The sequence below is a fragment of the Zosterops lateralis genome, assembly GCF_965231275.1.
Source record: "Zosterops lateralis genome assembly, chromosome: 9".
Classification (NCBI taxonomy): domain Eukaryota; kingdom Metazoa; phylum Chordata; class Aves; order Passeriformes; family Zosteropidae; genus Zosterops; species Zosterops lateralis.
Window position 1 is genome coordinate 582,081 of NC_139769.1, and position 20,045 is coordinate 602,125.

Below are 20,045 nucleotides of genomic sequence, written 5' to 3' on the forward strand. Positions count from 1 at the left end.
TGTCACCCAGAGTGACCCTGCGTGTGTTGGTTCCCCCACAAAGCTCTGGGTGTTTCAGGGGTGCGGAAAGCTTTGGGAGTTTTGGCAAGGGGATGATTGGGTAAGGGGCAGCTGCTTGGGATGGAACAACACCAAGGGAAACAGGGCCAGGGGTGGCCTTGGCAGTGCTGGGAGTGGCTCCATCCCGTGTCTGGGAGGGATTTTCCATCCTGGGAGAGTCTGTGATTTCTGTGTTTGTTCTTTGGCTCTGTTTTACATCACAACGACACAGATTCTGAGATTCAGGAGGCTGAAAATGACTCCTTTATTTCTGGGCTGTGTCTCCCTTTTATCCCATTTCACACAGACCAATCTGATTGGTGACACACAGACAAACCTCTTCACTCCCATTGGGCAGAGCAGAGGGACAGCAAGGAGAAGTCCCTCCTGGGGAAAGGAATGAATAACAAAGGGACAGCTACAAAAACATTTCTCCTGTTGACAGAAAACTCCCTGGGAAAAGAACTTCAGGAAACCAAAACACCTCAGGGCTGCACAGAACCTCTGGGAAGTGCCAGTGACACACCATTACTCTTGTTTCACCCTGCTGTGACTGATTACCAGCAGATGATGGGAATCTGACCATCAGTGCCCGGGTTCTGCTCTGGGCACACCCAGTGCCCGTCCCTGTGCTGTGCTCTGTTTCCTGGAGGGCTCAAACCCTGCGGGCACTTGTTGTAGCTGCTCGTTCCTCTCCCTTTTCCTCTGCACAGACAAACCACAATTGGGTCTGGGACCTCAATTAAGGGTTGAAATTATGTCCCAGATTACTTAAAATCTTTTTTTTTTTTTGCATTGTTTAAAAGGTTTTTTTTCTTGTTGATGGCAGATGAGCATTTCAGCCTTTGTGCACAGACACCAGTAGGACATCTCTGCCTAAACTTAAATTGCTGCTTAAAGTGTACCCAGACTGCTGGTTTTATTGCTTTAGCATTGGCTTGAGTGTTTCTATGGCTTTATCTTTGATCAGACTCAGTTTAGACTCAGTTCTGGACTAAACTCACCTGCACATCAGAGCTGGACTCTGTGCTGGAAATTCCACCCTGATGCTTCCCAAAAATCTCTGGCTGTGAAAGCCAGGAGCTGCTCCTGAGAGCTGAGCAGGGGAAGTGAGTGCTGAATCTGAGTGTCCCATTTAAATTCCCATTTAAATCCATAATCCCTGGTTACAGGCCCCAGGGTGCTGCTGTTTTGGTACCTGGAGCCACCCAGTGTCTGCCTGTGCAGGTGGGAGCACCCAAAGGTGGGGCACAGCTCTGGGTGCTGGGCCAGGGCGTGGGGGCTTGGACTCAAAACAGACACCAGAAACTGAAAGTACAAAAATACAAAAATACAAAATACTGAAAATACAAAAATTCTGATGACACAGACTGGTCCAGGGGCTGAAAAATCTGCCTTTGCCATTGTAGGGGAAGTTGATTGGTCTCACCAGGATCTCTGGAGGATTTCTGTGGGCAGCACCTTTCCTCGTGGGAAGGCAGGACAGACACCCCAGAACGTTCTGGACACATTTGGAGTGTCCCACACCAGCCACCTGCCCAGGGACACATTAGATTATCAGACATGAGCTGCTTTTAAATGATTTTAAATGTGGATTTAATGTCTTTGTTGCCCACGTCCTGTGACTCAGCAATTCAGAATTCCTGGTGGCTGAGGAAGGACCAGCTCCTGTTGGCACCATTTCCCTGCAGTGGAAATTAGTGGGGCACTAATGGAGTGGCTCTGCCTCTTTAATTTAATAATGTTGAGAGCAACAAATTCTCATTGAGGCCTTTGTGTCCAGCCTGAGGCCTTTGTGTCCAGCCTGACTGGAATCTGCTCTTCAGGGTGGGTGGGAACAGAACCACAGACAGGGCTGGGCCCAACAGCCTCCCTGGCTTAAAAAATGGGGGTGAAAACCTGCAAAAGTGTAATAAATAGACTCGTGTTTGATATAAACCAGATTTTCATGCCACGGTCAGGCATTTCAGTGATATTGCAGTTTGAAAAAAAATAGGAGTTGAAAAAAAATTCCAGGTAAGTCGCCAGATGTTTGGTTTTGGGGCAACAACCTCTGAGTGACTCGTTTAATGTTGTTCTGATTTGGATTCGTATTTAAAAATGTGCAAACAAGTGTTTCTTGGGCAGGGCTCAGAGCTGATCTTTGAGCAGGTTGTGGAACACCTGAAAATCAGAATTTTAAATGGATGTTGGAAAATTTCTCTCCCAAATGCAGTTTTTGAAGGGCTTTTCTGTCTCCAGATGTTTGGTTTTGGGGCAATAAACTCTGAGTGACTCGTTTAATGTTGCTCTGGTTTGGATTGGTATTTAAAAATGTGCAAACAAGTGTTTCCTGGGCAGGGCTCAGAGCTGATCTTTGAGCAGCTTTTGGAACACCTAAAAATCAGAATTTTAAGTGGATGTTGGAAAATTTTCCAGCCTCAGGGATCCCGGGATTGTGACTCCATTCTCATCTTTGCCTCCAGAAGTGCTGGTGCCTTTTCACTCCCAGCCCTGCAGAAGCAGAGATGGATTTTTGGGGGCAGAGATGGAATTTTGTGGGCAGTGATGGATTTTTGGGGGCAGTGGCAGATTTTTGGGGGCAGTGATGGATTTTTGGGGGCAGTGGCAGATTTTTGGGGGCAGTGATGGATTTTTGGGGCAGAGATGGATTTTTGGGGACAGTGATGTATTTTTGGGGCAGAGATGACCCTCTGTGCTGCTGCTCTGTGCCCAGCACCCCCAGCTCCCCCAGCCCCCGGTGCAGTCAGGAGAAGTGACTGATGTGCAAATGTTGTTTCCTGTAAACTCCATCAGCCCCAGCACAATTCCGGCAGCGCTGTGAGGCAGAGCTTTGTAGCATCTCTCTGAGAGTTCCAAAGGCACTGCCTGGAGATTCCTCAGGTTTTTAATCTCAGTACCCTCGGAGAGAACACGCCGTCCACCCCATCTGATATTTTATTAATGAGATTAAATGAGTAAGTAAATTATACATGTAAATCAAACAGAAAACAGAACGGGATAACACGGAGTCAGCACATTAATCAGTTTATCAGCTGGGTTTGTTTGATGTGCTGTGATCAGCGATCTCTGTATCCTCCAACCACCGCTCTGCACACCAAAAATAAACAGCGAGAATCCCTCACCCCTGCTTTAAAAACTCACCTCACACGGTGCAGATATTCCAGAACCATCTGGGATGAGGCTGCTGAGCTGGGACTGCTGGGGGCACCTCCAGCCTCACCCAGTCCTGGCGTCCTGTGCTTTGACTGGGGCAATGCTGCTCTGATTTTTCAGCCTTCTGATGTTTTTATTCTTGGGCTGGAGCTTTCTCACCAATTGTAAGAAAAACAAAGTGATGTTTGGTAATAATACATTCCCTTCCAGGAGGAAAGGCAAATTATTGGATTTCTAAGTTAATCACTGGATCAGAGAGGTGTTACCCTCATCCCCCAATCCCTGATCAAATTCCAAATCTTATTTAAACCCCAAACCAAAATAAACTTTTTCTTTCTTGTCTCACAACAAGGACTGGGGGACATGGGGACACAGGGCAGTGCTGGGGACACAGGGCAGAGCTGGGGACATGGGACAGGGCTGGGGACACAGGGCAGTGCTGGGGACATGGGGCAGAGCTGGGGACATGGGGCAGAGCTGGGGACATGGGGCAGAGCTGGGGACACGGGACAGTGCTGGGGACACTGGGCAGAGCTGGGGACACAGGACAGAGCTGGGGACATGGGGCAGTGCTGGGGACACTGGGCAGAGCTGGGGACACAGGACAGAGCTGGGGACATGGGGCAGTGCTGGGGACACTGGGCAGAGCTGGGGACACAGGACAGGGCTGGGGGACATGGGGCAGTGCTGGGGACACAGGACAGAGCTGGGGGACACAGGACAGGGCTGGGGGACATGGGGCAGGGCTGGGGACACAGGGCAGTATTGGGGACACAGGGCAGTGCTGGGGACACGGGGCAGAGCTGGGGACACAGGACAGAGCTGGGGGACACAGGACAGAACTGGGGACAGTGCCATCGATGCCCTCAGAGGACTGGCAGGGCTGGGGACATGGGGACATGGGGCAGTGCTGAGGATATGGGGACATGGGGCAGAGCTGGGGGACATGGGGACACAGGACAGTGCTGGGGACAGTGCCATCGATGCCCTCAGAGGGTTGGCAGTGCTGGGGGACATGGGGACACAGGGCAGAGCTGGGGACACAGGGCAGGCCTGGGGACACAGGACAGGCCTGGGGACAGTGCCATCGATGCCCTCAGAGGGCTGGCAGTGCTGGCACAGGGGGAAGCAGCTCTCCCTGTATTCCCCTGTCCCTCTGTCACTGCAGGGGGAGGTGACACCAGTGGAACCCTCCAGACAGGGCAGGACCAGCACGGTGACATCCCCGGGGCTGAGAGAGGAGTAATCACAACCTGTGTTTTATAAACAGGCACCCCTGGCTTTGCTCCTGCTCTTTTTTATCCGTGTTTTCTGCCGTCTGAGCGTGTTGTGCAGCCTTGTTCTGTCAGCCTGGAACCTTGAATCGCTCCAATCCTGAGTGAGGAGCTGCTTCCAGTGCAGGGAGAATTCCTGGGTACAGCTGGAGCTGCAGCTCGGATGGGAGCACAGCAGGATCCTCCCAGGTCTGGGAGGAGGGGAAATCATTTCAGATTTGACACGGTTGCGTCATAGATTATGCAGAAAATGGAAAGTGCGTTTTATGGAGATTTTTGGCGTTTCCTTTCAATCCTATTAACAAACCCCCCCCCGCCCCCCACCTTTGTGCCAGGAATGCTGAAGTCATTAAAAGGAAATCTCTGTTGATTCCAACGCTTGACAAAATCACCGTTGTCATTTCTCGCGTGTAAGAGATTTAAATAAAAACAAGGAATAATAAAAAAGGAGACGGACAAAAAGTTTCCCTTTGAAATGTTGCGGTGCTGGGTCTGTGTTTGCTGAGGTTTACCCTGTGACTTTTCTGGCCCTTCCACCCCTTTTCCAGATGGAATTTTCGGGGAGTTTTGAGGCTGTGACGGATGATGTGGTGGGGTTGGCCTGGCTGAGCTTTTCTCCAGAACCACCAGGAAATTCTCTTTGGGAACTGAAGCTGATAAATTGTGACAATGCCCTGGGTTGTTTGGTTAAATATTGGGCAGTTTGAGACTCTTGTGAAGGACACTGAGCCATGGCCTGGTGCTCCTTGGGAGGGTTTGTGCTGCAGCACAGGAGGAAAGTGTTGTCCTCATTCCCGTGGTGTTTGTGCTACAGGAGAAAAACCAAACTGCAGCTGTATTAGGGGTTATTACCTGAGCAATCCCAGCCTAATTGGAATTATTGCTTCTTTTTTTTTTTTTTTTCCTTCCTCAAAGATATTAAAGTAATACTTAAAAAGTAGTTTTACCTCCAGGAGCACTTTATTGATTTCCTCTGTGGTTCTGCTGTTCTTTGGTCATCGTGGAAATATTTAAACCTTCCAAATTTCTGCGGGTTTGGACAGAAACCACGACTCCTAAAATTTAGTGTAGTGTGGGAGGGATTTTTGGATTTTTTGTTGTTGTTGGTGTGTCCTCTCTTTGTCCTGGTGGGGTGGACACTGTCCTGGTGGGATGGACACTGTCCTGGGGGAATGGACACTGTCCTGGTGGGGTGGACACTGTCCTGGGGGATGGACACTGTCCTGATGGGATGGACACTGTCCTGGCAGGGTGGACACTGTCCTGGGGGGATGGACACTGTCCTGGGGGGATGGACACTGTCCTGATGGGATGGACACTGTCCTGGCAGGGTGGACACTGTCCTGGGGGGATGGACACTGTCCTGGCAGGGTGGACACTGTCCTGGCAGGGTGGACACTGTCCTGGGGGGATGGACACTGTCCTGGGGGATGGACACTGTCCTGGGGAAATGGACACTGTCCTGGGGGGCTGGACACTGTCCTGGGGGGATGGACACTGTCCTGGTGGGGTGGACACTGTCCTGAGGGGATGGACACTGTCCTGGCGGGGTGGACACTGTCCTGGGGGATGGACACTGTCCTGGGGAAATGGACACTGTCCTGGGGGGCTGGACACTGTCCTGGGGGGATGGACACTGTCCTGGTGGGGTGGACACTGTCCTGATGGAATGGACACTGTCCTGGTGGAGATGGACACTGTCCTGGTGGGGTGGACACTGTCCTGGTGGGATGGACACTGTCCTGGCAGAGTGGACACTGTCCTGAAGGGATGGACACTGTCCTGGCGGGGTGGACACTGTCCTGGCAGGGTGGACACTGTCCTGGCAGAGTGGACACTGTCCTGAAGGGATGGACACTGTCCTGGCAGGGTGGACACTGTCCTGGGGGGTGGACACTGTCCTGGTGGGGTGGACACTGTCCTGGCGGGGTGGACACTGTCCTGAAGGGATGGACACTGTCCTGGCGGGGTGGACACTGTCCTGAGGGGATGGACACTGTCCTGGGGGGATGGACACTGTCCTGGCAGGGTGGACACTGTCCTGGGGGGATGGACACTGTCCTGGGGGGATGGACACTGTCCTGGGGGGGTGGACACTGTCCTGGGGGGATGGACACTGTCCTGGTGAGATGGACACTGTCCTGGGGGGATGGACACTGTCCTGGGGGGATGGACACTGTCCTGGGGGGATGGACACTGTCCTGGTGAAATGGACACTGTCCTGGTGAGATGGACACTGTCCTGGCAGGGTGGACACTGTCCTGGGGGGATGGACACTGTCCTGGCAGGGTGGACACTGTCCTGGTGGGGTGGACACTGTCCTGGGGGGATGGACACTGTCCTGGCAGGGTGGACACTGTCCTGAGGGGATGGACACTGTCCTGGGGGGATGGACACTGTCCTGGGGGGATGGACACTGTCCTGGCAGGGTGGACACTGTCCTGGCGGGGTGGACACTGTCCTGGCAGGGTGGACACTGTCCTGAGGGGATGGACACTGTCCTGGCAGGGTGGACACTGTCCTGGGGGGATGGACACTGTCCTGGTGGGGTGGACACTGTCCTGGGGGGGTGGACACTGTCCTGGGGGGATGGACACTGTCCTGGGGGGATGGACACTGTCCTGGCAGGGTGGACACTGTCCTGGGGGGGTGGACACTGTCCTGGTGGGGTGGACACTGTCCTGGGGGGGTGGACACTGTCCTGGTGGGGTGGACACTGTCCTGGGGGGGTGGACACTGTCCTGAGGGGATGGACACTGTCCTGGTGGGGTGGACACTGTCCTGGCAGGGTGGACACTGTCCTGGCAGGGTGGACACTGTCCTGGTGGGATGGACACTGTCCTGGTGGGGTGGACACTGTCCTGGGGGGATGGACACTGTCCTGGGGGGGTGGACACTGTCCTGGCAGGGTGGACACTGTCCTGGCAGGGTGGACACTGTCCTGGGGGGATGGACACTGTCCTGGTGGGGTGGACACTGTCCTGAGGGGATGGACACTGTCCTGAGGGGATGGACACTGTCCTGGGGGGATGGACACTGTCCTGGTGGGGTGGACACTGTCCTGAGGGGATGGACACTGTCCTGGGGGGATGGACACTGTCCTGGCGGGGTGGACACTCTCCCTCCAGTACCTCTGACCTGTCCCCTGTGAAATGCAGCCCCTGGGGCACCAAAAGCACCCAAAGATTCTCCTGGAGTTTATTTCAGTCCCCCAACTCCCATCCTGTGTCCCCAGCAGGAGGGAACGGGCACAGCAGAGTTAAACACACAGAAGGAAATGAAGCAAAAAGCCAAGTGTGAAGTCTGGGAATCAGTCTTGAGTATCTGTGCAAACTGTTGAACGAATACTTGCAAACAACAAACTAAATTTAGCTCTTTCAAATGGTTCTAAACAAAAATATGCAGCTGAATTAGAAGGAATTATCATATGGCGTTAGCAGGGCTGGGTTTGGGGGGACTGGGGCTAGAACAGCCCTGGTGTTGTGTGGGACACTCCTGTGTGTGCACACACCTCCTTTATTCCTTTTTTTTCCATGTGTGCACACACCTGGAGTGAGATTTGTCCTCTTTTACTCTTTTTTTTTTTTTTTCTATGCATGCACACATTTTGTGTGAGATTTGTCCTCTTTTATTATTTTTTTTCTATGTGTGCACACACTTGGATTGAGAGTTTTCTCTTTTATTTTTTTTTTCTATATGTGCACACGCCTGGAGTGAGAGTTTTTCTCTTTTATTTTTTTTTTTTATGCGTGCACACATCTGGAGTGAGATTTGTCCTCTTTTATTCTTTTTTTTTTCCATGTGTGCACACACCGAGGAACCTCCTAATGGGATGTGGCAATGGAGGGAGAGGCTGCCAGGAACAGGATCCGCCTTTACCGACACAGCCTGATGAGAATCGGGATTTCTCTAATTGGAACATTCCAGTCCCAAAGGCGTGTGATGGATGGGAACCGTGGGCAGGGAGGGAGCGGTGCTGGCCCTGGCTGGGGATGGGAGGGACAGTGACACAGGCAGGGCCAGGGGAGGGACACTGGGGACATTCTGGGGGCCAGATGTGCCCCAGTCACTGCGGGAGAGTCCGGGGAGTCGCTCTGGAACAGCCCCAGGTCCTGCAATTCCTGCTCCTGGTGCAGCTCCTCTGGAGCCACAGAGGAGAGGAGTTCCAGCAAGGGCTAGGCAGGGATCTGAATGCTGGGCCTGGGAACTGCCCAGCCTGGAATGGTCAGCCTGGAATGGTTAATCTGGAATGTTCGGCCTGGAATGGTTAATCTGGAATGTTCAGCCTGGAATGTTCAGCCTGGAATGTTTATTCTGGAATGTTCAACCTGGAATATTCAGCCTGTAATGTTCAGGCTGAAATGGTTTATCTGGAATGTTTAATCTGGAATATTCAGGCTGGAACCTTCAGGCTGGAATGGTTAATCTGGAATGTTCAGCCTGGAATGTTCAGCCTGGAATGTTTAATCTGAAATGTTTGATCTGGAATGTTTGATCCGGAATATTTAGCCTGGAATGTTTAATCTGGAATGTTTGATCTGGAATATTTAGCCTGGAATGTTCAATAACCTGGAAAAGGGGAGGCTGGGTAAACAAAGGCAGCAAACAGAGTGTGTGTGTGTGTGTGTGTGTGCTGGAGAAGACCCCCGGGAAAAGAGGTTCTGCTCATCCGGGGCTCGGGGATTTTGGGGTGCAGGACTCAGAGATTTTGTGGTGCGGGTCTCGGGAATTTTGGGGTACAGGACTCGGGAATTTTGGGGTTCGGCGCTCGGCGATTTTGGGGTGCGTGTCTGGCCGTTCCCGCGGGCAGAGGCAGCCGGGCTGGGTGGGGATGTTCCCCCAGGCCGGTCCTGCGGGGAGGGCGGGGCGGGGCGGGGCGGGGCGGGCGGGGCGGGGCGGGGCGGGGCGGGGCGGGGCGGGGCGGGGCGGGGCGGGGCGGGGCGGGGCGGGCGGCACAAGAGGCCCGAGCATCCCTCGGCCGCCGGGCCCGTTGCCAAGGCGACGGCTGCGTGGCAACGGGGCTGGCAGCGGGGACCGCCCGCCGCGGCGCCGCTCAGAACAGCCCGGCACAGCCCAGCAGAGCCGTGCCGAGCCGTGCGGAGCCGAGCCGAGCCCCGGCGGGCCGGGCCGAGCGGAGCGGGCCCGCTGCCCCCCGCCCTGGATGCTGCGGGGCCGCCCGGGAGGAGCAGCCGCCCCCCGCCCGCAGCGCCGCTCCCGGAGCCGCAGCGCCCGCCCCAGGGGCCGCAACGGAGCGGAGATGGTGCCGCTGCCGCGGGGCTCCCACCACTGCCTGCCCGTCCTCTTCCTCGGCCTCTGCTGGCTCTTTCCGCGGGGAAGATTGGCCGCGCCGGGAGGAGACTTCCCGGGCTCTGCCGTGGACAGCCTGGTGGTCAGGAAAGGGGACACGGCCGTGCTCAGGTAGGAGCGCCCGCGGCCGGGGGGATGCGGGGATGGAGCTGCTGCGGCATCCCTGGGCTGCCCGAGGATCCCCGGAGCTCCTGATGGGGATGGGGATGGAGCTGCTGCGGCATCCCTGGGCTGCCCGAGGCTCTCCCGGAGCCCCTGGCGGGGATGGGGATGATGTGGACGATGGTGATGATGATGATGATGCTGCGGCCGCGCTCAGCCCGTGGGAGCCCCCGGTGATGCGGGGATTTGTCCCCAGAGCCCTCCTGGTACCCACAGCCCCGGGGAACCGCCTGCCCAGCGGTTTTGCTCTGTTTTCACTCGGTTCAGGCAGCCCCGGCTGGTGCTGGAAGTTCAGCCGTGGGTTGTCGGGGGGAAATGATGCAGTTTGGGCTCCTGGTAGCAGTTCTGGGCTCTGCAGAGCGGGGCTGGGGCGGGAGAGGAGATCAGACCTGCCGGGAGCAGGGGTTTGTTATTTACCGGGTTTTGTTATTTACCACTGATATTATTTATTCGGATCCACGGTTCTGTATTTCCCGAGGCTGGGAGCGCCGGCTCCAGGCCACGGGCAGGTTTGTGCTCCATCCCTGCCCCTCCTAGAGGAGCTCCCGGCTGGAGCGGGATTTGTTTACCAGCACAGCCAGACCCCACAATCCACCCCAACCTTCCGTGTTCAGCACCCCCTGCCTGGATTTCACCATCCCCCAGCCCCTATTCCAACTTTTCATCCCTGTCTCGCACTTTTCCCTCCATCCTACTCCAGATCAAACCCCCCATTTTCCCTTCTCTGGTTGTTGCAGCTCCTGGTGGGTGAAAAATCTGATTTAATCAACAGCACGTCTCAGCTCTGGAGTCTCTGCCTGTATTATTATTATTATTATTATTATTCATTGGGCTGTCACAGACATCTCCATGTTATGATACATTTTATTTTTAATGATCCAGCAGCCTGCTGGAAAAAAAAACCAAAAAAAAAACCAAAAAAAACCACCAATGCTGCACGAGGCATTTTCGGTGAGGGATTTTGGAAGCGTTTTCAGGCTGTTCCTGCTGTAGTAGCTGCTGAAAATACAGTAGATGTCTATGTAGGGCAGCTGACAAGTGGTTTCTGTGTGCACCTCAATTATCCTCTGCATTCGGAGACGTGCTCGGGTCCTTGTGCTTTCCGTGGCACAAATGGAGAATCGAAAGGGAATTAAATCGGAATTAAAAAGTGGTTTATTTGCAGAGAAAAGAATTTGAAGGGTTCGTGGGCTGTCAGGACATACCCAGCTGCTGTTAGTGCCTAAAAACCTCTGTACCTAAATATGTCTGGCAAAAATGGAGAATCAAAAGGGAATTAAATCAGAATTAAAAAGTGGTTTATTTGCAGAGAAAGGGACTCGAAGGGTTCGTGGGCTGTCAGGACATACCCAGGCGCTGTTAGTGCCTAAAAACCTCTGTACCTAAATATGTCTGTGCCTAAAAACATCTAAATCTGGCTCATTGAGGATGCTGTGAGTGCTCCGAGGTGAGCTCCATCCCTGCCCCGGGCCTGGGGCTGTGCCTGCAGCTCGGAGCTGTCCCAGCCCGGTGGGTTCACAGGGATGGAAACCCCGCCGGGGTTGAGCCCCAGGATGGAGCTGGGGGATGCTGGAATGTCCTGTGCTGTATCTCTGAGCCCTCCTGTGCTCTCTGATTAATTCCCTGTGCCCCCCAGTGGGTTTGATTCAAACCTGGGGTCGTTCTCTGTGCAGCTGGAACTTAAATGGGGAAAGGCAGGATGGCAGTGGGAGGAGAGTGAGCCCCGGGTTCTTTACCTGAGCCTCTCACTGCCCATCACCTCTGCTCCCCTCAGTCTCTGGTTGATGTTTGTATTGTAAATATAAATATTGTAAATATATCTACTATACACTACAGTTATTGCTGGAGGTATTGGAAGGACTGGAAAGCAGCTCTTTGTTCAAAGACAAACTCCAAATTCCCCCTCCCTGCTCTGGGTTCACCCTCCTGTGCCAGCGAGGGCTCCAAAAATCACACTTTGACTGTCGAGTCCTGTCAGTGCTGACCCCCCGGGGGAGGAGGCACAGAGCCCCCAGAGCCCCCCTGGGTGAGCCCAGGGCAGGGGGAGCCAGGCCCAGCTCTCACCCCCAGGTTTCATTGTCTCACCTGAGGATGAGGAGTGAAGGCCCCTTGGGCTGCTGAGGTGTCCCAGGAGAAACCTCTGGGTGCCAACACAGAGTAAAACAAATTCTTCAGCCCCCTCATTTCCCATGGTTAATTCACATATCGGGGTAATCAATCCATCCTGGACCAAACACAGGGAATGCTCTGGGTGCTGCAGGAGAACACCCTGAGGATCATCCCCTCCCTGTCCTGGAGCAGCTGCTCCTGTGCTGCTCCTGCTGCTCTGCCACACCCACCTGAGGGATGAGTGCCATCCCCACCCTGGGGCAGGCCCAGGCTGGCACTGGGGTGCTGTGCCAGGTGACACAGGGACTGTCCCCTGGTGAACAGGTTGGCACGGGGACTGTCCCCTGGTAAACAGGGGTGTTGGGACTGTCCCCTGGTGCCCAGGTTGGCACAGGGCTGCTGGGATTGTCCCCTGGTTTTCAGGTGGCACAGGGACTGTCCCCTGGTGAACAGATGACGCAGGGACTGTGCCCTGGTGAACAGGTTGGCACAGGAATTGTCCCCTGGTTCCCAGGTGGCACAAGGATTGTCCCCTGGTTCCCAGGTTGGTACAGGCTGCTGGGACTGTCCCCTGGTGCCCAGGTGGCACAGGGACTGTCCCCTGGTGCCCAGGTGGTACAGGGACTGTCCCCTGGTGCCCAGGTGGCACAGGGACTGTCCCCTGGTGCCCAGGTGGTACAGGGACTGTCCCCTGGTGCCCAGGTTGGCACAGGGGTGCTGGGACTCTCCTGTAGTGCCCAGGTAGCACAAGGACTGTCCCCTGGTGCCCAGGCCAGCACCCCCCAACAGCAGCAGCCCCAGTGCCCACATGTCCCTTCCCAAGGGACTTATGGAGGAGAAGCTTTGCCCAGGATGTCACTGGGCTCCTGTTTTGGGGCAGATTTTGAAGCAAACCTCTCCTTACCGGAGGAGTTGAGTGTGTGATGAGTTATTCCTGCAGCCTCAGGCACTGAGGGCTGGGCCCTTTGTTTGGTTCAGTGGGTCCCCTCAGCCCCAGAGCTGTTTATTGTTGAAGTTATAAGAAATTCTGTCATTTAGGGAGTTGTGCACAGCAGAAGGATTTTGGGAAGGTGCCGATTTCCAGCAGCAGAATCCCACCCTCTCTGTATTCTCCCCAGGCAGGCGGTTAAGGTTTTATGAGGATCCAGGAGGAAGGAGAGAGCGAGTTCTAAAAGCGTGGCTTTATTAAGGGAATAAATTGCGGCGTTGTGGAGGGTTGGGAGTGGAGGAGCCGCGTGTGTGTGCAGGGCCGGGGGTCTCTGTGAGCCCCGGGAGGGTCCCATAGGAGAGGGATGGACCCCCTGAGCTCCTGCATGTCCCTCTCCTGATGGTGGGACTGGCGGGAGGGAGAGATTTGGGAGAGGTGACAAATGCACAGTCCTGCAGGGACAGCCAGTGTCCCTTCCTGTGTCCCCTCCCGTGTTCTCTCCCATGTCCCCACCCGTGTTTCCTCCTGTGTCCCCTCCTGTGTCCCCTCCCGTGTCCCCTCCTGTCCCCTCCCTTGTCCCCTCCTGTGTCCCTTCCTGTGTCCCCTCCCGTGTCCCAGACCCCCCTGAGATCAGAACCCAAACACCCCTGAGATCAGAGCCCAGACCCCCCTGAGATCAGAACCCAGACCCCCCTGGAGATGGGAATGTGCAAAGCTGAGGATGATCAAAAGGGTTTTTCAGCACGTAAAGTAAAGGTTTTTCATCGTGCGTTTTGTTTTCCTCAAAGCTCCCCGGTAATGAAAACACGTCTAAGTGAGAGAACCTTTCTAGTACCTTTAGAGCACCTTTACGTGGTGTCAGCACAGCAAATTGGGCTTTAGGAGCTGTCACGGGCTGGCAAATGCAGAAGCTCTTTGAGCAGTGTGTGGTTATGGAGGGGTTTAGGGAAGGTGCTCTGCAGTGTGTGCAAGGTTGTGGGTTCTTTGTGCAAAGAGTTAAACCTGGAGCAGGAACATCCCAGCACTGGTGTCCCCAAAGGGAGGAGCAGGAGCAGAGGGAGCTGTCCAGCAGAGATCCGTGTCCAGCAGAGATCCGAGTCCAGCAGAGATACCTGTCCAGCTGTGATCTGTGTCCCACAGTGACCCTGTGCCCCACAGTGACCCTGCAGGCAATGTGACCTGTGCCCCACAGTGACTCTGTGCCCCAGTGTCACCCTGTGTCCCCAGTGTCACCCTGTGCCCCACAGTGACCCTGTGCCCCCACAGTGTGACCCTGTGCCCCACACTGACCCTGTGCCCCCACAGTGACCCTGCAGGCAGTGTGACCTGTGCCCCACAGTGACCCTGTGCCCCACAGTGACCCCATATCCCACAGTGACCCCATGCCCCACAGTGACTCTGTGTCCCCAATGTGACCCTGTGCCCTACAGTGCCCCACAGTGCCCGGGGCAGTGCAGGGCTGTCCCCGCAGCCTGGCTGCTGGCTCAGGGCTCTGTGTCCCCCTGCAGCTCCCAAGGATCCCAGCCCTCCCTGCAGCAGGGAGAGAGCGTGGACAGGAGAGGGTGGACAGTGGGTTTGTGCAGCAGTTGGGATTTTGGGATACTCTGTCTGTCCCCCCAGTGCCTGCCCACAGGCAGTGCTGGCTGTGCAGACTGTAATAAATATAAAAAAATTCCTTTTTTCCTTTATGATTTCAGAAGGTTCCCTTCTTGACTTACATACACTCTTGATATTCTGGTGCAATTTTGGGGTCATAAATCCTTTGTCTCCGTGGAGTTTCACCCCTGAAATGTGACTGTGGGATGTGCAGGCTCCTGTGCACAGCCCCCAGTAAATGAAGTTGTTGTTTGCAGGAGAATTTCCCCTTCCCAATCCCTGCCAATTATTAAACGAGCGCATTTATGGCACTCGCCTCTTGTCTGCGCGGCAATAATAAATAAATTCAGCCCAAATTAAAATAATTTATCATTTTAAATGATGGCGAATGTTTCAGCTGCTCTGCGGAGGAACTAACAAAACAAGGAGTCAGTAAGGGAGAAAAACTGGGATTTGTTCCAGAGGGCTGTTCTGTTGAGGAGAAAACAGGGACTTAATGACTTTCCCCTTGTCACAGTGTGTGGGAGCTGAGAGCAGCCGGTGTCCCGGGGCTGGGGAACTGATCCCACGGGCCAGGAGCCTCATGGGGGGAACAGTGGGGCTGGAATGGGGCTGCTGCCCCTCCTGATCCCACTGGGAATGGGGCAGGGCTGCTGCTCCTCCTGATCCTGATCCCAATGGGAATGGGCAGGGCTGGGGCTGTGTCCCTGATCCCAGTGGGAATGGGGCACGGCTGGGGCTGTGTTCCTGACCCCAATGGGAATGGGGCTGTGTCCCTGATGCCAGTGGGAATGGGGCACTCCAAGGGCTGTATCCCTGATCCCAGTGGGAATGGGGCACTCCAAGGGCTGTATCCCTGATCCCAGTGGGAATGGGACAGTGTCCCTGATCCCAAAGGGAACAGGGCACTCTGAGGGTCTTATCACTGATCCCAATGGAATGGAGCATGGCTGGCTGTCCCTGATCCCAGTGGGAATGGGGCATTCTCAGGGCACTGTCCCCGATCCCAGTGGGAATGGGGCTGTGTCCCTGATCCCAAAGGGAATGGGACACTGCTGGGGCTGTGTCCCTGACCCCAGTGGGAATGGGGAACTGCTGTGTCCCTGATCCCAGTGGCAATGAGCTGGTTCCTGGTGTCCATGACACATCTCCTGGGTCCCCACTGAGATCCCTGGTGTCCGTGACACATCTCCTGGCCCATGGGTGTCCTTTCCCAGGACACCTGGCTGGGTGTCCCTCCCCTGCCCCTGGGTTGGGCTCCCGGGGGCTCAGGGGGGCTCCCAGACAGGTGTGGGTGGGGCAGAGAGTGGAGTCCTCATTGCCGGGCTGAGCACGGGGATGGCTGGATGCTCACAGCTCCTTCCAACCCACATCTCTCTCTTTGAGGGATTTTTATCTGTGCAGACTTTGCTGTTTGTCCACGGGCTGGGGACAGTGAGGAGGGGGCTGGAGGCTGTGCAGGGGATGGGATGGGATGGGATGGGACGGGATGGGATGGGATGGGATGGGATGGGATGGGATGGGATGGGATAGGATGGGATGGGATGGGCAGGGATGGGATGGATGGGCAGGGATGGGATGGATGGGCAGGGATGGGATAGATGGGGTGGGATGGAATGGGATAATGGGATAGGATGGGGTGGGATGGGATGGGCAGGGATGGGCAGGGATGGGATAGGCAGGGATGGTGCTGAGGAACAGCAGCAGGTCCCAGGTGCAGAGCCCTGGCCACACCCACAGGAGGAGGGGCGGCAGGAAAGCTGTTATGAAAGTGGCCTAATTATAACGAGCAGTTTTCCCCCTGGCTGGAACAAGTGGACTAGAAAATTGTACTAGACTTTTCACTCAGAGGATATTAAAGAGCTGGGGAAGAGAGAACAAAATATAGCTTTTGTCACAGCTCCTTTTATTTCCTTTTTTTTTTTTTTTTTCTTTTTTTTGTGGCATAGAGTCCTGCACATGGTCAGAAATTTGTATCAAATTAATTTATTTATCCTATCTAGTTTGTGATTTTTTTAATTTTTTTTTTTTAAACCTGCATAAAACCCCCTTGATGTCACATTTCTGGCAGTGTGAAGGTGCAAGCACCGAGCACAAAGCACAGCCAGCAAATTAAATGTGGATAATGAGGTCGTTTGGGGGGAACTGCAGCTGGGGGTGGCCCCAGGCTGGGGGACACGCTGGGCTGGGCTGGGGAGTGAAAATGGGAATATTGAAATGTGGAAAAGCCTCTCCCAGCCCGGCAGTGAGAGGAGCTGGGGGATGATGAGCAGGGGAGTTGTTTGGCTGTTTGTCCCCGCAGAGAGGAGGGTCAGGGCTGGGGGTGCAGGCCCAGGCGGGGCAGAGAGGAGCCAGGACACCCCCAGCCCTGCAGGAGCAGGGGAATGGCCTGGAGCTGGAGGAGGGCACATTTAGATTGGATTTGAGGCAGAAATTCTCCAACCTCAAGAAGAGCCGGTCTCTGATTCTCTGGATTTCACTCAGGGTTGGTGATTTCTCCTCCAGCTCTGGTTTGGTTTGGTGTGGGTTTGGTCTCTGCACCTGCAGCTCCAAACATCATCCCAGAACATTCACCCTGGGCTGTCCTCAGTGGGCTGCTGGATTCAAACCAGGATTTATTGGATTTATTGTATTTATTTGATTTATTGGAGCTGCCCTGGCCACATCCACCACCCCAACACCTTTTGGGCTCCCTGGACAAGTCCTGAGCATCCCCTTCCCACAGGCAGCTCTGGCTCCTGGCCTGTCACAACCAGCTCGACTGACAGAGATAAAGAAATGCCCTGAGTCATCCTTAACCCCTGATTGCACTGCTTTATCTGCATTAATACCTCTAAACAAAACTCCTCCTGAGCCCTCACTCGGCTCATCTCGTGAAAGGAAAATGGATTTGGACGTGTACGAAACACCAAAAGCCACAGAATGAAAAAAGGGGATGAAACTCACAGAAACCAGGGTTTTCAAGGCAGTCAGCCCAGAAACCATCACACGGGGATTAAAAATAAATTTGGTTCCAGGAAATCACCTCCTCTGCTGTTCCCTTTGCTGGGCTGGGGGAAAGGAGAGCAGGAGGCAGAACAGCCCCTGGCCAGGGCTGGGCTGGAACACACCAAAGCCTGCACAGAACCTGGGATATCCTATAGAAGCTGGGATATCCTATGGAAGCTGGAATATCCCATGGAACCTGGAATATCCCCATGGAACTATGAATATTCCCATGGAAGCTGGAATATTCCCATAGAACCTGGAATATCCCATGGAACCTGGGATATCCCCATGGAACTTTCAATATTCCCATGGAACCTTGAATATTTCCATGAAATTTGGGATAATCTCATGGAATCTGGGATAATTCCATAGAACCTGAAATATCCCCATGGAACCTGGGATATCCTCATGGAACTTTGAATATTCTCATGGAACCTCGAATATTTCCATGGAATTTGGGATAATTGCATGGAATCTGGGATAATTCCATGGAACCTGGAATATTCCCATGGAATTTGGGATAATTGCATGGAACCTGGAATTTCCCTGTGGAACCTGGAATGTCCCACAGAACCTGGGATAATTCCATGGAACCTTAAATATTCTCGTGAAACCTGGAATATTCCCATGGAACCTGGGATATCCCCATGAAACCTCGAATATTCCCATGGATCTTGGGATATTCCCGTGGAGTTTAGGATATTCCCATAGAACCTGGGATATCCCCATGGAATCTGGAATATCCCAATGGAACCTGGGATATCCTCAGGGAATTCCCAGCCAGCCCCTGGGGACAGATCACAGACACGTCACTGGGGCACAACCAGAGAGGAGTCACACCCAGATCTGGGGAGAAAAACACTTTATTCATAAATCCAGATCAAATTCAGCTCAAATTCAGATCTCATAAATTCACCAAAAAAAAAAAAAAAAAAAAAAAAAGAGAGCAGATAAATCACAAGATTTAGCAGATAAAGCACAAGACAATTCTGCCGGGAGGGAGTTTGGGTGTGGAAGAGCAATCCCTCCCTGGGAGGGTGTGCAGAGAGGGGCTGGGCTGGAATTCCCAGAGCATTCCCAGAGCATTCCCGGAGAATTCCCAGAGCATTCCTGGAGCATTCCCAGAGAATTCCCAGAGCATTCCCAGAGCATTCCTGGAGCATTCCCAGAGCATTCCCAGAGAATTCCCAAAGCATTCCTGGAGCATTCCTGGAGCATTCCCAGAGCATTCCTGGAGCATTCCCAGAGCATTCCCAGAGCATTCCCAGAGCATTCCTGGAGCATTCCCGGAGCATTCCCAGAGAATTCCCAGAGAATTCCCAGAGCATTCCTGGAGCATTCCCGGAGCATTCCCAGAGCATTCCCAGAGCATTCCTGGAGCATTCCCGGAGCATTCCCGGAGCATTCCCAGAGAATTCCCAGAGAATTCCCAGAGCATTCCTGGAGCATTCCCAGAGCATTCCCAGAGCATTCCCGGAGCATTCCCGGAGCATTCCCAGAGCATTCCCGGAGCATTCCTGGAGCATTCCCGGAGCATTCCTGGAGCATTCCTAGAGCATTCCCAGAGCATTCCCGGATCCCTGGCAGTGCCCAGGGCCAGCCTGGGCAGGGGAAGGGTCCCTGCCATGACAGAGGGTTTGCTTTGGAGGGAGATGAGCTTTAAATCCCCTCCCAACCCAACCCAACCCAAACCAAACATTTCTCCCTGTAAGGATTCTGTGTTTATACAATTGTTTTTGTTTGTTTGGGTTGGTTTGGGGGTTTGTTTTGTTCTGTTCTGGTATTTTTCACAGCTTTGTTTGCTTCCACTTTTTCCCTTTTGTCGTGTTTTGGGTTGCGGTTTTGTTCTGGCAGCTGTGTGCAACATTCCCCATTTCCTGATTTTCTGGGAATATTGGCCCAGGCTGCCCCCAGCCCTGTTCCCTCTCAGCAAAACTCTGCAGGATCAACTTTCCGACCCTGCTCTGGGGGAGCTTTTTAACATTCCTGAGCCTCCACAAAACGGAGACTGTTCCTGCAGCGCTTCCAAAAAACACTTTCCCCAGCTCAGAAAAGATCTTTAAATAGTCCTGGCTGAGTGAGGCTGCTAATTTGCATGACAGCTTGATTAAACCTAACCTGCTTCCACACTTAATTTATTTTGAAGCTGCCCAACGTTTCCATTCCGTGCCATTAATTTTACATTTCTGGCCCGGCTTGATTATTTTAAGGGGGGAAAGGTGATTTTATCATTTTCCTTGGTGTGAGTTCAAACCCACCCTGAAGAGTGGCCTGTGAGAGGTTATAAATAACAAAAGCCTCTGCTCCACATGGGGATCTGTTGGGGCTGGTGGTGGGATGAGGAAGGAGAGGAAGATTTGGGTGGTTTAATGATCATCCCTGACTCCAGCAGAACTTGGGCTCCAAATGTGGCTCCACATTGTGGTGTCTATTCCCAGCCTGTGGGTTTGGGGGCCCAAAAAGGCAACGTTGGAGGGTGGATCTCC

At 53.9% G+C, this 20,045-nt stretch overlaps 1 protein-coding gene across 1 annotated transcript in view; it reads left to right on the top strand.

Moving 5' to 3' along the window:
- Nucleotides 1-9,726: 9,726 nt before the first annotated feature.
- Nucleotides 9,727-20,045, top strand: part of NEGR1 (neuronal growth regulator 1) — a gene marked incomplete at its 5' end in the record, with an annotated part of 154,107 nt that continues 143,788 nt past the window's right edge. Inside the window, one exon of the mRNA XM_083867346.1 lies at nucleotides 9,727-9,887. Within this exon, the coding sequence (XP_083723472.1) occupies nucleotides 9,727-9,887 (161 nt within the window). The remainder of the gene's footprint in view (nucleotides 9,888-20,045) is intronic.